This window comes from Oryzias latipes, chromosome 23 (genome assembly GCF_053564925.1).
Source record: "Oryzias latipes strain Hd-rR chromosome 23, Olatipes_Hd-rR_3.1".
NCBI lineage: Eukaryota > Metazoa > Chordata > Actinopteri > Beloniformes > Adrianichthyidae > Oryzias > Oryzias latipes.
The window spans coordinates 2,382,776-2,399,930 of record NC_136259.1 but is presented as its reverse complement, the minus strand read 5'-3'; the positions used below and the strand labels follow the sequence as shown (position 1 = coordinate 2,399,930).

At 40.6% G+C, this 17,155-nt stretch overlaps 1 protein-coding gene across 1 annotated transcript in view; it reads right to left on the bottom strand.

Annotated features, from left to right (window-relative positions):
* The window catches only part of syn3 (synapsin III), a 150,769-nt gene that overhangs the window by 106,291 nt on the left and 27,323 nt on the right, over positions 1-17,155 (bottom strand). The window contains exon 3 of the mRNA XM_004082870.5: positions 6,810-6,867. Within this exon, the coding sequence (XP_004082918.4) occupies positions 6,810-6,867 (58 nt within the window). The remainder of the gene's footprint in view (positions 1-6,809; positions 6,868-17,155) is intronic.

Below are 17,155 nucleotides of genomic sequence, written 5' to 3'. Positions count from 1 at the left end.
ATGCCCTAGTAAACAGTAGGAAAAAAAAAACATGAATACACGCCCAACTACTTGTCCACGTGGAATACCATGCTGAAAGCGAATTCTAGAATGGCCGTTTAGCGTGTCCTTGGACAGGCGTCACTTGCCCGTGAACGTGGCTTTAGCCATACCAATTCCTTCACTGCTTTACCCTGAAAATGCCTTTAAAATGAATTATATCTTTTACTAAAAGCTGCCCTTTTTTCATCTGAAACAAGAACAACCCATCCTGTGGTTTTAGACAAGACAATGATCACTTAAGTCATCTAACTCATGTGGAAAAAATTAGGTGCACGAGTATTTTTGCTTGACTTTCTAAAAGGGCTGGCTCACATGCGGATGCAGTTGAGGGGCCTTAAAAATATCCTTTATTCATGCATGAAAGTATTTCTGATAATCACTAGCACCTTGTGAGATAGAAAGATAATCTACGCCCCCACCGAATGCTTCAAGACAAACAGGCAACTGGCTTTGACCACGAACGTATTATATGATGTCATTTAGGCCGAGCCGAGGCCTTATGTCACAGGCATGTACCGGCCAAAAAAGGCCCAGATAACACACACGGCCTGTGAGCTGGCATCGCTGAAAGGATCGCAGACGCTGCTGAGGTCACACATCTGCTGAGCAGCTGCGGCCCTGCAAGACCCAGAAGTCCACATGGACTAACAGCACAACTGCTCCTTGTTCTTCCTCAAACACACCTGCTGAAGTTAGATTAACCCCGTTGGGTAAATGACTGCGTTGACCGGGTGGGTGTGCCCCTTTCCTTTGTGTTTTAAGTGGCTCTATAGAAGTGCTGATAGGGTTGTAGACATCTGAGACGCTTCAAAGTGTTGAAGGAGTTGTGGGAGACGCTTAATCCCAAAACAACATTTGATGTCATCCTTGGAGCTGCAGATATCTGTGAAAGTCCTCTGACAAGAAACAAAACTCTGACTCTAAATTTAAAATGAGGGGCTTCTATAGAAAAACAAACTGATGACTCATTGGGATGAAGATTCATCTGTGGTTGCTGTGTGAAAGAGTTTCGCCAAAACGCAGCGTTCAAGAAAATAAAAGACTAAAATACAATTTTTTTTCTAAAATAATATTTAAAAAAGTTAAATAGTTTACATGGTGCTTTCATTTAGGCAATAGGCCATGACAGGCAACACTGCCAAACAAACAACTCAAATAATAATTCATTAAAACTTCATCCATTTTCCAAATTAGATCAAAGTTCGTTTCCAGTGGTCTTTTCATTTTGATTTCGCCATTTTTAGCGGAAAACTATGCCTAGGACATTTCCCATGTCACAAATATGATCTTTTTCAGACAGCATTTTTTTGTCTGCTCCTGATTGGTATTTGAATAAAAATATACTCAGAAACGAGTATTACCTCAACTATATTAATACATGTTCTCCATCATCAGAAAAATGCCGCAAGAATAGGGCTGTACCGTATGTGGAAAACTCGGACTTTGCGATATTAGTGATCATTATTGCGATGATGATATAACTTTCATGTATCGCAGGAACAAATAGCAGAACAACTAAAAACATAATTTCCATTTCACGGAAACAGTTTCATTGAAATAAGAGTCAACATTACTCCAGGAGGGAGGTGGCCAGTCTGGTGACATGGGGTGAGGACAACAACCTCACCCTCAACACAGACAAGACAAAGGAGATGATAGTGGACATGAGGAAGGAGAGGAGGAACCCTCATCAGCCGCTTCTTATCCGAGGTCTGGAAGTGGAGAGGGTGAGCAGCTTCAGATATCTGGGGGTCCACCTCAGCCAGGACCTCACCTGGACACTAAACACCTCACAGCTGGTGAAGAAGGCTCATCAGCGGCTGTACTTTCTGAGGAGGCTGAGGAGGTTCGGCATGTCCCCGAAGATCCTCAGCAACTTCTACAGCTGCATGGTTGAGTCCATCCTGACCAGCGGCATCACAGTGTGGTACGGCAGCTCTACCGCTGCGGACCGCAAACGCCTGCAGAGAGTGGTAAAGACTGCGTCCAAGATCACCAGGACTCCTCTTCCCTCACTGCAATGCATCTACAAACGCAGGGTCTGCAGGAGAGCTGCCTCCATCATCAAGGACCCCACCCACCCGCAACGAGGACTGTTCACTCTCCTCCCCTCAGGACGGAGGTACAGGAGTGTGAAGTGCAGGACCACCAGACTCAAGAACTCTTTCTTTCCCTCTGCCATCAGACTCCTTAACAGCTGACTGGAGTCTGGAAAAACAAACTGCACCTTGCTTACCCTAATTGCTGCTACTGTCACTGTCACTTTTGCACATTTGCACTTTTGCAACAGCCACTCGACATCTTGTGTTTTTGTGTGTATGATGTGAGTGAATTGTTTTTGTTTCCTCTATACTTTTGGGCATTCGGAGCAGACAGCAAAGAAAGAATTTCATTGTGCAGGGAAACCCGTTTCTTTACTGTGCACATGACAATAAACTCTTTGAATCTTTGAATCTTTGAATCTTTAAATTACACTCTAAATGACCCTCGTCTACATAGGAGGCAAACATCTGACATAAAAGAGCTCCATCTGATTGGTCAACAATGTAAAGGCGTCCATCCAATTGGTCAAATTCATACATGGATTTTTTTTTTATTCGTTAAATATGCATATTCCAGCTTGATATCGCGATAACGATAAATTTGCCATTTATTGTGCAGGCCTACCCAAAAACATATCAAAAACACCAAAAAACACAATTGTCATTGGTGTTTTAAGCCATTTCGGGGTCACTGGGTTGCTGGAGCCTATCTTAGCCACCGTTGGGTGACGTTGGGATTTACCCTGGATAGAAGGGCCTCGATAAAACTCAAAAAATAACAGAAAACATAAACAAATCTAATAAGAAAAAAAGAGCAAAAGTATAAAACTTGACTTAAAAATTCAACATTTATATTTAGAAGTAGGTTTTTTTAGACGATCCTTTATGGCGTAAGGAATGTGTCAATAAGAAACATATTTATAGGGACAAAGTTGTGCACAAATGAATACTCTGTGCACAGCTTTGTAGAAAAATATGAATACAACATTTAGTTTTACGTTTAACATGTCTGTGTTTTGTAGTACTGTTAACTCACTGTCAAACATACGTCACGGGGTTGCAGGCGTATACATCGAGTCCCGAAACATAGATTGTTCAAATTCGCCCATGCGTGTTAAATTTTATTTATTAAACTAAAATAGAACTTTTTAGAATGTTATTGATCCCATAAAAATTATCTTGTTACCATAACTGTTGAAAATTGAATAAAAGAGATAATATTGCAGGGATCTCCGGCCACAACAGCTGATCGTGTAAACAATGCACCGGCAGATAGTTTCAGACCCAGAGGTGGTGGAAAACAGTCCAGAAAGTGCCAGCAGATGTACCTCCACTCATTGGATGTAAAAAAGAAAAAAAAGAAAACAGGTTTCTATCATTATTGGTTGACATTAACAGGATAACGAAACAAAAGCAGCTAAGCTAAATCAGACCTAAGGTAGGCTAACTTGCAGCCGACTGTTGGTGGCGCAGTGGTTAGTGCTCTTGCCTCACAGCAAGAAGTTCCCCCCATTTCAGATATTGGCTGGGGGACCTTAAAAGATGCATTTTAGAGAAACTCTTTCACACAGGGATGAATCATCATCCCAATGAGTCATCAGATTTTTCTGCAAACATTTTTCTGCTGTTTTTTATAGAAAGCCCCTCAGTTTAATTTTAGAATCAGAGTTGGTGTTTCCTGTCAGATATTTGCAGCTGAAACAGAACACCAGTGGGGGGACCCCTCTGTGTGGAGTTTGCATGTTCACATGGCCCCGGTTTCCTCCCACCGTCCAAAAACCTGCTTCATATGGTTGATTGGTTACTCTAAATTGTCCCTAGGTGTGAATGTGAATGTGTGATTTGTGGCCCTGTGACAGACTGGCGACCTGTTCAGGATGTCCTCTGCCGTCGCCAACGAAAGGGACTAAACAGGTTTAGAAGATGACAAAAAAAAAGACTCCATTGAAATTACGTTAATCGTGTAAAGAGTTAAGGTACTTCAAAAACGTTAAGGGTGAAGATTCTTAAGACACAAGAGCGAGATGCTAGCAAATTTTTAACATTAAGTGTATAAAAAAACAAGCCCTGGCCTTCCATCCTAGAATTGAAGGCAAATCAAGAAGTACCAAATGTTGCAATTTCTTAACAGACCACTGGGGGCTTGTGTGAGAAGGAAGCAATTTCCCATTGACTTCCATGTTAAAAATTGGGGGCGGAGGTCTCTTAAAGGAGCCCGGCCACTATTAGAGATCTAAAGTAACAAACACCTATTCAACCCTGCGTTTATTGGAGATTGGCAGCAATTAGCGAATGGCCATTATTGGAGACATATGGTAAATAACACTAAATAATACTATAAAGTCAAAGGTCACCCCATACCAAATGTGTGGAATATCTACAGTGAAACTTGGATGAAAACTCTGGGAACTGTGGGTTTTTGGTGTGTTTTGTACAGACAACAGGAACGAGTTTCTGAACGGCCTCTGCATGGACTATACCTTATAAGGCTTTGTCTTTGCTTTTCATGCAGCAGTTGGTTTAAGTCAGTGCTTCTCAAATAGTGGAGCACGCTGCCGGGGGGGGGGGGGGGGGGGGGGGGGGGGGGTAGTGGCGGTTTCAGGCACAGGTAATACGGGCAATTGTCCGGGGCGCAGATTTAACGTGGGGCAGTGGTGACAGCGGCTCAGTGCTTGAAAAAACATCTGTGCCACTATTCGGTTCCTATTATCTGTTAAATCACAGTTTGTAACAGCCTGAAACTGTGAACTGCTGTCCCTTCAGCTGCTCCTGTCTGCTGACACACGGGTGTTTGAGAAGGAGAGGGGAGGGGCAGTGGGCTCAGGCTGCAGGTGAAACGGCGCACACGGAGAGCTGCAAGTGCTGCCTGGATTGGGCAACACCAGGATCATGGCTACCTTTAGATTCCTCAGCTCATGCTAATAATGTCATTCTTTATGAACTATTGTAGACATTTTGAAGACGTGTCTTTATTTTCCATCAATGTTTTCTTTTTCTTCTTGTGGTTTAGTTGGTGTCAGTATTTGAAATTACAGACAGCAGGTAATGCAGGAAAACAGCTGCGAGCTGAGATCATAAATAAACAATCCATCATTTAGAAAAAAACAGCACAATGTTTTTAACCTATTTCTTCAGACTAAAAAGGTTAAATATATTTATGCTGCTGTGTTAATGTTTCAGATCAATTTACATTCAATATTATTTATTGATTGAATTATTTTTCTCAGCATCAAATGGTTCAGTTGGTCAAAATGTTTCTAGTTTAAATAAGGAATGACAGATTTTTTATTTCAGGCACGTTAAGCTACTTTTCTGTTTTAGACTAGAACAGGGTTTCTGTGGCAAAATAAAGTTAATATTTGTTGAAAGTGGATTTATATTGATTTTTTTCTTTTGTTAATGTTAAAAGATACCATTTTAAGGTATACTTACACCATTTTTATAGATACTTCCACTTTCAGCTTCTCCCATCAGGGGTCGCCACAGCGAACAAGTCGCATGGTAAATTTGGCAATGTTTTACGCCGGATGCCCTTCCTGACGCAACCTTCTCAAACCGGGCTTGGAACCGGCAGAGGTAGAGAAGGGAACAGGGAGCAGCCCGGAGTCGAACCCGGGTTTCACGGATGGAAGGCGCCGCAAACCAGCACGAGCTAAACTGGCTCCCTCATTTTTATGCCATTTTTATAGATACTAACCTAATATATTGTCACAGCACGAGTGTGTGGGGTGGGGTGAGGGGGTCATGGGGGGGTGAGGGCTTAGGGGGGACACAAAACATTTTCTTTTTCCTAGAATTGAGAAGCAGTGGCTTAAGTCATTTGAAGATTCTCAAACACAAGAGTGTGGCTCTTGAAGGCAATTGGAAAGTGACTTTCTATCATCAATGTGGAGGGCTTCTGGAAAACGGTGAAGGGTTTGAAGTAGGTTGGCTCCAGCTGAACGCCGCAGGCCTCTTGTGTCCTTCTACCCTTTCAAGACAGAGACCCAATCAAATCTCTTCACTGTCAGCGCAGAGATTTTACAGATGTTTACAGTTATGATACCGAACAAGTACCTGGGTGACTTTTTTTTTGATAGAAATCCTGAAAGGAATAAAATTGTGGTAAATACTTGCAACACAGCATTTGCTTTAAGCTTTAGTCATACCTGCCCTTAAGGGTGGATATGGGCTGTGAAAACGGTGAAAAATGGCCAAACAGGTACGTGACACACAGGTGGGTTGCAGGAAATACCAAGACCAATCCTTTAGAGCAGGGGTCTCTAACTCAATTTACCTGGGGGCCACTGAAGGCAGGGTCCAGTTGAGGAAAGGCCGCAACTTCAACGATTGATAAGTATGCACTACTTGACTATTAGAAACGAGGAAATTAGCCAATCAGAGTGTAGTTTGTGTGAACGTCCTACAGGTACTTATGTATCACCTGTACACCTCGTGTGTGCGGAGGGACCAGTACGCACACCTGACTAACAATTCGAATGTGGTGTAAGGGTACAGCAAGCATCACCACAATGTCACAAATGCAAGCAACTAACATTATCCCTATGATTACTTCCTGATACTCACATGACAATGGTACATTCCATTTTCAATGAGCCTCTGGGGGTCAGACAGCCCAAAAACCCGTCAACCCCTGTACGGATGTATGCGATTAAAGTTTTACCTAAAGTTTAAACCACTGAGATCTAAAGAATCTCTGTAAAAAAGTCAAAAGTGGCATCTTACCTGCTCCACTCTGATTTCATACTCTCCATTCAGCTTCTTCCCCCTGAAGTACTTTGCCCTGCAGGGAAAGAAAAAGAGACATGATGACTGAGCAAAAACATCTGCACAGATTCAGGAACTTTCTGTCTGCGTGGTGACTCAATATGTAGAAGCCCTTCATGCAGTTGGGAGCATGTTCTTCCGATTCCTCACAGTCAAAACACTCCAAAAATAGCTTTTTGTTTATCTCATTGAAGGCGAGCTTGAATTTCAGCAGACCTTCAAAAATACCAAACATGACCATTTCCCATGTTATGCAACTGGCTTTTTGGGGGCCTAGTGATGCAGAATTCTTTGGCGAGACCTTTTCTGGTTTTGAATAAGAATATTTCCCAAGTTAAGCTACTGATATTTGTGTGATAGCAGCTGTTTTTCATAAATGAGCAGATCAATAACCTGTGTATTTCTCTGTAAATACTATCTGTGGAATGACAAACCAAATCTTGAATCTTGTATTAGATAAGATTCAATAGGATTCTGACAAGACAACACACGAACATAACACCTGAGAGTAATTTTGACCCTGGCCAGCTGTTCATAAAAACTCTGTGGGGGTCGCCACTTAAGTGTTGCCCCCCAAACAGTTAAAAGTAACCAATAAATACATTACATTAAGAACAAAACAGAAGTTATCTGATGTTTTCAGTCATATAGGTTTATTGTTTCACTGTTTGGTCTTTATAGCCATCCTGTAATCCTCTCAGTACAGATTTTTTGGGGCAGTTACCAATCTGTCATTGGCTCCAGGCTTCTGCTAAAAGGTCTTTGGTTACTGGGTATATTGGTTTGGGATTTTAAAGACCTTTTTTCTCCATTTTCTCACTAAAAGCAAACTTTGCTGGATTGGTTTGTCTACAGTGGGGGAAATGAGTATTTGACCCCTTGCTGATTTTGTAGGTTTGTCTACTTAAAAAGAAATGGACAGTCTGCCATCCTGATGGTAAGTTCATTTATAGAGTAGGGTATATAAAATCACAAAGAAAATGAAGAAATTGACTTTAAAGATTTTATATAAATGTATTTGCATTTCATTGAGGGAAAATAAAAGAAACGTCTACTAAGTCTTTCCAACAGGAGGGTTCAAATACTTATTGAACTCAATGAAATGCAAATAAATTATATAAATTCTTTAAGGGGGATTTCTTAATTTTTCTATCCGTTACTGTTCATATGAACCTATCATTAGGATGACAGACTGTCTATTTCAATTTAAGCGGACAAACCTACAAAATCAACCAGGGAACAAATACTTATTTCCTCCACTGTATCTTTACTATATTTTCGGTTTTGAACGTTCGTCGCCGGCGATGAAAAGCATCATGAATTGTCTAAGTCAAAGGTCAGGTCTCTGTAGAGTTTGAAAAACGCCAATGAGAAAGAGCGGCTCGTCCGTGTTCAAAGGTGTCCAAAAACACGCCGCCGCTTTGAGCTGAACACGAGTTTGACATGCATCAAAAAAAAAACAGCCACTCTCCTCATTATACTCACACACAAAACCCAAACATCCTGAAACCAGAGGGTTGGTTCCCTCTTTTTCCTGAACGGAAGCGTATGAGTCACTCTGTGTGGATGAAGCGGCTGACCTCTCCGTTTTCCTTTTCCCGTTATCTCTCATTCTGGTTGCATTCCAGTCCAAAAAAGGAATGTTTTGGTGGTATTTATTGTTGAAATTGAAATTAATTTATATTTATTTGTTAAGTTTTATGATCATCTGTTTGATTGGTTTAATCTTTAAACTGCAACAACAGATTATTTGTACATAAAAATTCAAAATGTAAACAAACTAATAAATCCATTTAATCAGCTTAACAAATCTACAAGATATATAGTCTTTTATTTTATTTACTGTGATTATATTGTTTTTTCCTTTAGTGAAATACCTGCTCATATAAGTTATAGCAAGAGAGAACTTTATTTTGAAAAGTTTTGCCAGAGATGTGGTGCAGTTTTCAGAGAAAGCAGATCCTACGAATATTTTTTTGTTTTTGTTTTTAAAGTCAGTTTTATAAACTCTTTGGTTTTGATTTCTTGATCCATCACCACGTAAAAGAAAATAGTTTGTATGTGGGAACTTGACCCTAAGCAACCTTTGAACTATTGACAAGATTGATTTGTTTTAGGTTTGGCTGTACAAGCTCCGCCTCTTTTTAAGAAAGATGGATCTGACCAATAATGACAACACAAGAAAAATATTTTGAAGTAGAAACCTCAACCACACACTAGAATCCGCCTCATTATGTCTGTTTTAAGGTGACCACCTTCCGTCTTGACCTTAGGGGTCGATGGAATGCCTCTCATCCTATCAGCGCCCCCCCCCCCCCCTCCCCCCAACCTGCCTGTTACCACAACACCTCTATATACCCGCTTTTTCTGAACTAAACTGAATGAAAAATGTAAATTTGTTTCCATATTTTTCATCTAATATAACCAAAGTTACATTAGTCTTAATGTACCAAAACATTTACTTTTTATCTTCCTAATTTTAGCATTTTCCTGGCCAACTTGATATGAAGTAAATTCTTAAAAAATCTGTTTTGCCTTTAGTCCCCTCTGTCATCGCCATTGACTGTATATGAGAACCAGACCGGGTTGAGAGTGACGTCACCTATAGAAAATGCTTTACTTCCAGTTCCTACGAAATGAGGAAAATCCAGTCACCATTTTGGAGGTAGACTTTGTCAGTAAGTACCAGGAGTGAGCCTGTTGGAAGGCCACACCCCTACCACTTAAAAGTAGGCTATAAAAAATGTGTCAATCAAATGTTTTGAACTTTGGACATGCTGATCATCAGCCAAGACAGGCAGCCCTGTTGGTCAAACCAATCAGAGATCCACAATAATAACCATTGTTACACCAGGATGGGGATTCTCCCAGAGGAGCTGAAAGAAGTGGCCAGTGAGAAGTAAGTCTGGGCATCTTTGCTTAGATTGCTCCCCCTACAACCTGTCCAGGATAAACAGAAGAAAATGGAAGAATGGATGGATGGATGGACGGACGGACGGACGGACGGGTTGATTCTTTACTCAAATTAGCAGAAACCAAAAAGACCAACAGCTAGTTTTAATTTTACCATGGTGCCAAAAGCCAAGACAAGAGATGGGTTTTAGAGAGTGACTTGAGCCTCATTTCCACTGAGCGGTCCAGTATGGTCCATTCCGGTTTAGAATGGTCCGGTCCGTTCAGGCAACCATTTGCTATCAAAGTGGATGGTCACGGCACATGCGGGGTGAGGCTAATAACAACAACAATGGATCTAGTCCAGCAGGTCATTTATTGTCTTTTGGTACTTCTTATATACAGAGCAGTTAATGTTGTTTGAGAGAAGATTGTGGGCGTCAAAGAGGAATATAGTCACTCACTTGGCACTCTCTTATGTTGTAATGACCTTCAGCCAATCAATGGGTTTCAACAGTAGCTACGCCCTAAGTGCAGTTTAAACTGTGCTTCATAAGCGTGTCTCTTTGCATTTTCAGGGTTGCCAAAACGATGTTCTACATAACGCACATACTTGCACTTTTGTACTATTCCCTCCTATTCCCACTACTTCCCTTCTTACCGTTCTCATGCTGTCCTCTGCTATGACCTCTTTACACAATTCACACAACAACACATTAGGCGCACCACACCATAGGGCGCTCTGTACATTTTGGAGAAAATTTAAGACTTTTAAGTGCGCCTTATGGTCGGGAAAATACGTTAGTTTTGGAGGAACCTTAATGAAACTATTATTTCCTGCAGGCAAGGGCAAATTAAGAAATATTGTTTATTGATCTTTAGGAAAAATAATGGATTATTACGTTTTTTGATGACTTAATGCCTAAGAAAGGGCTGTATGGTGGTGTAGTGGTTAGCACTCTCACCTCACAGAAAGAAGGTTCTTGCTGTGTAGACTTTTCATGTTCTGCCCACGCATGGCTACTCCAAACTTCCTCCCACAGCCCAAAAATATGCATCGTTGGAAGTTATAATTTGCTCCTTAGGTATGAATGTGAATGTGTGTGGTTGTCTGTCTTTGTGTGGTCCTGTGATGGACTGGTGAACTGTCCTGGATGTTCCCCACCTACTTTCTGTTACTACAATCTTGTTTATGAAACCAATAGGGTAAAAGCCAGCACTCCTTTGTGGTTAAAAAGAAACAGTAAAACCAGCACATTGCTACAAAACAGAGATGTGTAAGAATGAAGTCCAATCTTTCAATATCATCAATGACTTTAATGATTTTAAATTTGTAATTGATACCCATCCCTAAACTTCTGAGAGCTTATGTTTTGCTTTTAGGTTGTCTCACTAGCAGATTATCAGCTGACCAAAGGTGTGGGGGATAAAAACGTTATAAAAGAATACTAAGTCAACTTCAAAGCATTTAAAATGAATTCTGACATATATGCGTATTGGGACGTTCAATATTTAGACCCACAAATCAAATCAAACTTTATTTGTATAGCGCTTTTCTAAGTCGTGTTACTCAAAATGCTTTACATAAAGACGTAATCCAATTTTAAAAACCAAAAGCAAGACGTTAAACAAAAAATATGTATAAAACCCACACGATGTCCCCCCCCAAACACATGCACACAATAATAGTTGGTACTCCCTATTGCTCTAATAGTAGGGGCAATGGAAGCTGTAGTGGTGTCTGAAAATGTTTTTGTCTAAGGTGGAGCTGTAGGGAATTAGAGTTGGATATCCGCGTCGGGCTTTTGGGTGAAGGAAAAACAAATTTCTTGACGTGGATCTCCTCTGAACCACACAAGTTTACATTTAAATATAAGTATTGAGCTTTTGTTTTTGCATGATTTTTTTAAAGTTATTAAACCGATAGTGTTATTTATTTTCCTAGAACTATCTGCTACAAGCTAATGCTATACCGTTGGAATTACGTTCGTTGAGTTAGTGGCTGGAGTTCTGTTCTGTAGTTCAAAGAGCGTGTATTGTTCTGCCGTCACTAGCCACAGTTCCGGCGTTAAAGGTTAAAATGGTTAAACTAGCTTCACTTTTTGCCACCAATTTAGGCCTGATCAATGAGTCCAGCTCCACTTGCAAACAACCAAAACCCAAAAACTTTTTTGTACACACTTTCTCAGAAATCCATCCATCTATCCTCTAAACTAAATGTAATGAATGAATAAATGAAATTTCCCCATTGTGGGATTAATAAAGTCATCTATCTATCTATCTATCTATCTAACTCGTTGAATCCCTATGGGGATGCTGGTGTTGCTGGAGCCTATCCCAGCCTCATTTACAGCACATTGATGTCAAATAGAAACACAATAATTTTAAGCAGAACAAACTTCATTCGTTGAAAGAAAATACGATTTTGAACCTCAACAAATGGTGCAGAGGAACTGAATACTTTCCAACTACTCTGTGCCGTTTCGTGAAACGATTGTTGTATAACTGGCAGAGGAACAGTTCTGCAATGTGTTTGGCAAACTCATAATTTTTTTTGGACAGAATAAAAGTCTTAAAGATGTTACCACTTCAGTGCCAGTGCAGAGACATGGCTAGAAATATTGTGCTCTGCTAATCATGTGAACGACGTGAAGGGTTTTTTCAAGAGCTGTTCTATCACTTTGAAATGTTTGCACTGCAGTTCATGAACTTTTGCCCTCTTCTTCAGGCAGCGATTAACAAATCCCACGAGAATTTTCCGCTTGGTGCCAAGTGTGTGGGCTCCTCGCTCATTCTGCAGAAACAACACAGAGTTAAAATCCTCTTTATGGACTCGGGGCAACCAGACGGTCTCACGGCACTCCGTTAAGTATAAGAAGATGTAAACACTTTACCAGAGCAGGACTGAACTGAGTAATCAGATTCTCATATCATTCAGAATGCAGTGCAAACAGACTGACAGCTACTTGGCAAAAGGTCTGGCATGGCGTACGGAGAAAAAAAGCCAGAGAAAGAGCGGGACATGGGCAGAGAAATGGAGGAATTGTTGGTGGTTGCAGTGATGCTCTCAGTGCTGTGTACTGCTATTGTGCATTAGTCACTGCTGGAAGCCAAGGCTGTCAGGACGGAGCAGGGGTTTCCCAAGAGACTCCAGCCTCTCCACTGGAATGACCAGGAGGAAATTCAGCCCCGGGGGGGCGGGGGATAGACAGACGAACCTTCAAAGTAAGAGCTTTTGAAAGAGGCTGATGACTGACCTCCATGACTTCGTGGACCTTGGAAAGGACAAGAATCAAAGGAGAGCCGGCTTTGAACCAAACAACTTACTGTCTTTTACGGAAGCCTGATACAAGCCTGATGCTGCGTTCACACCAAACGCAATTTGTGCCTCAAATTCACGTTGGATGGCTTTCTTTTGACACGCGTCAAATTTGCTGCTCAAAGCTTATTTCTAAAGTGTGTTCATAAAGTCAACACACCAGGTGTGGGAGGAGCTACCGTCAAAATCTTTTAACCCTTTGGCTACATGAAACCATTGACTGTTTATCTCATTTACAATGCATGGAAGATACAGATGATGTTAAGAGATCTGCTTTATTCATTTTGAAGTGCTTAACAAAAGAATCTGTAAACATTTCTCCATGTCTGGGTTTATGAGATCATCCGGTAATCTGCACATGCCACTTCAGTTCAGATACCAGTATGTACTCCTAGCTTGTCTTAAAATATAAAAACTATATTATAGTATTGCGAGTATTGTGGGTAGATATCTGTCACATACGAGCCATTTTGTACCAGAGTTCACCAAATTTCTACAGCCATTTTTCAGGTTCCCTGAACTTAATCTGAGAAGAGCAGAGCAGAGCAAACAAACCTTCAGTGGTGAAACGTACTCAGGGTACAGTAGGGTTTATGTATCTCCCTGGGCTTAGCCTATTCTGGAATCTAAGATTTCTAGCAGGGTGGTTCCATGAGTTTTAATGACAGGAAGTGTCTTGTGCTTCTCAGTTAATTCTCAAAAATATTAATGACATGAAGGCGCAACAGCTGTCATCCCAGATGGAAAAATGATCCCACTCCAGCTCCCACTTTACCATACATGATTTACTGTGATATTGTAGTTTCAACTCACAGAATGGACTTCTGGATGGGTACTCTACAAGAGGCAATGGTGAGATTTCCAACCACGATTGTCCGGAGTTCAAAAATACAGATGTAGTTTCATCTAATAAACTCTACAGGTTATGACATTAAAACAGCAACACTCCTCTGACCCCTTTTCATGCATGTTGTTATTGGAAATAAGATGTTTAAATACTTGATTTTTCTCTAACATTTTAGATCTTTGTCCAGCTAAGCACAGGGGTCTCAACCTGAGGCACTTTAATGCCTCCATTGTAGTTCTTTGGCTTTTCAATGAAAATTGTATTAATCTGAATCAAAAATGGGTTTTTAGATTTGGTTAAAATGATTTTAGTGAATCAAATGTTGTCATTTCTGTTTATTTATTATTGGAATCCTCTTAAATTAAATATTCTGAACTTCTGCTGCACGTGTGTCCAGGTTTATTTAAGAGGTTAAGTTCTTAAAGTTTAATTCCATTTAAAAATTCCACTCTATGCAGATGATTTCAAGTTTATTTTCAACAGTTCCAAAGTCATAAAAACAGAAAACGCCATGTTTCATTTGACAGTAAACTGCTGCAGCAGGAGGGTCGTTTTGACACGGGGTGTTTTATCTTAAAAGAAACTTGCATGTGCTGCTGTCAAAAGTGGAAGTCCAAATTAAAATAGCCTTTAAAGAAAAATATAGCACTGCTTTAGTTAATACATATTGTAAGAATAAAATAAGCTATATTTCATTAATAGATGACTTAATGGCCACTGTGTATTTTTCTTAACGGTCAAGTAGGACTTTCCGGTTCTTATTGGGTTTTGGTCTGTAAGAAACTGGACCAAAGGCCTCCTTTAACATTAAAGGTCACAGATGACTGGGTTCAGGGGATCAGACGACCTGGTCTAGAACGGAAACATTTCCATGGTATCACAGTCACTGTTTAAATCAGTATTGTACCTCCACACAGACAGAATGTGACCACTTTGAAAAATATCTATGAAAATTAAAATCAAAATTGCATTTCTGAAAAGTTATTTAAATCTTTGTGAATCTGGAGAAAACGGGGAAATAATGCAATTTAAAAAAGATTTCGTGAAGTAGAAAATAAACTGGGCGGGGCCGCAGTCTCCCTGCTCCGCTCCATTCTGATGCATCCTCCTGCAGACCAATAGATCCATGAACGTATTTGTTTTCCTGGTCTGAGCTGGAATCTGGATCTAAACTGGACGACTAGTTAGCTTTGATATTGCTGCCATTTTTGTAGCAACGCTAAAGTTAGATTGGGGTTGTGAGGAGCTGTAAGCTAGCGGGAGAGAGTGTAAACAAAAGGAATGATGGGAAATGTAGACAGGCTTCGTCTCAGACTCAGAGGTGAATTTCTAATAAACTCCTGCTGCTCCTGCTGCTCCGCAGAAACTATGTCCTAGAAAACAACACAGGTTTTTGGATTTCTGCTAAAAACATCATAATCACAATAAAAAAGAAAAACTGGGAACACTTTTAAAATACATCAAAAGACGATTGGAATATGACTTTTAGTTTAAGTGGTTTAATATCAACCTCTGAAGACGATCCTCCCGTTTTTGTTTGCACAAGACTTGTGTGCTTTTCTGTTCATCTGTCAGTCAGCTGAAGTTGTGCGACTTGAGCCGCCAGCCTAATCTCCAAGCAAAACATTTTTGCAGCTCAAGTCAATCATATGAGCATGCGGATAAGATCAATGTTAATTCATGAAAACTGCATGGAAAACACCGAGCACATGTTTGGACACCGAACCTTGTTTTTTTAATGTTCATAGACCAACAGAAGGGGGGGAGTGGCCTAAAGCCAGTTCTTAACTGTCCTAAAAGCACGCCACGCCTCGGACTGCGTGCCAAAGCTGCAGGCCTGCTATTTGGCGCTTTTCTGCATTTTTCATGCGTCTGGGTTTGAGCAATCACTTTATGGTTTCTGCTTCTCGCTCTGCCTGCTGGGTCTGAAGTGGCTTCTGCGGCTTTGCGACACCTCCAGCTCCATGGAAAAGATCCCTGTGGGAAACGCCTCGCTCCTGCTTTTCTGCCCTTTCCAGAAGATCTGAAGGTGGCGTGCAGTCGTTTAACCATTTTCTTGAGAGCAGTGCAGACCAACCTGGATCGATCCGCATCGCCCTCCATGTGTGAGACCATCACTGATTCTGTGATTTTTGTGCTGAAGTTGAAGCCTTTAACGTCCCTTTTTCCTAATTGTTCTTTACAGTTTTTCTCTGCTAAAACACTAAACCCTGTTGTTTGACCCACATGGTCAGTTGCCTGAACCCACTGATTGACTCAAACATTCCTTTGGCAAAGACATCAGCACTTCTCGCCAACTCATTTTCATTGTGATGCACCTGTGTATAAAGGTGTGCACAGGTGACAAAAGTCAAACACAAAGAAAGCACCGGTGTCACCACTTAAACACAACTCAAGACTGATCCCAATTGTGGCTAATGATGTGAGAGAAGCCAGTTCAGGGAATTCTGGTTTGTGAGGATAGAAATCTGACAGGAAGAGTTTGTGTGAGAGGAGGTTGAGGTGTTTGAGGTGGTCAGCATCTGTCCCTGTATATTTTTAGTTTGAACACAAGTGACAAACGCTCATTTTTCTTTTTTTTTTTTACCAGAGCTACGTGTAAATGCACTACATTTCTGGGTTTTCTGCAACATGCACTTAGCGTACAGGCAACAATAAACTTTTATTTCTCCAGCATCGTGTCTTGAAGCTGTGTTCTCTATTTTTTTACGTAGTGTTTAGTGAGGGTTCAATGTTGCTTTTAAGTTTGATTGACTCAGGGCACGATTTCACAACAAAGTTCAGTTCTGAGCACAGACTGAACTGTTTTGAAGTGAAAGTTTGGTTTTGCAAGAAGAGTTTTTGACTGTATCTTGAAACTTGGGTTTTGCGTTCACAGTTTAGAGAAAAGGAGAGCTGCTTTCTAGAAAAGTATCTTAACAATCTAGAAAAACTGTAAAATAAGAAAAAGGAGGGAATCCTGGTGTCTAAGTTGTGTTTGATTCTTAAGTCCATCTGAATGCTCTCCAACCTATTTCTGTGCTGACATAGAGCTTATGTCGCCATCTGCTGGTAAAAAAACGGATCTGTTCTTCACTTGGAAATGTTATATATAAACAACAGCGACACCATGTGGTCATTCAATGCTATTATCATTCATTTATTTTTTAGAAATGGCTGTTTTTTTTGTAACAGAACACTAGTCCAATGTTTTTCAACCTTCTTTGAGCAAAGGTCCCCTTTTCCTCTCATACCAGCAACCAAAAA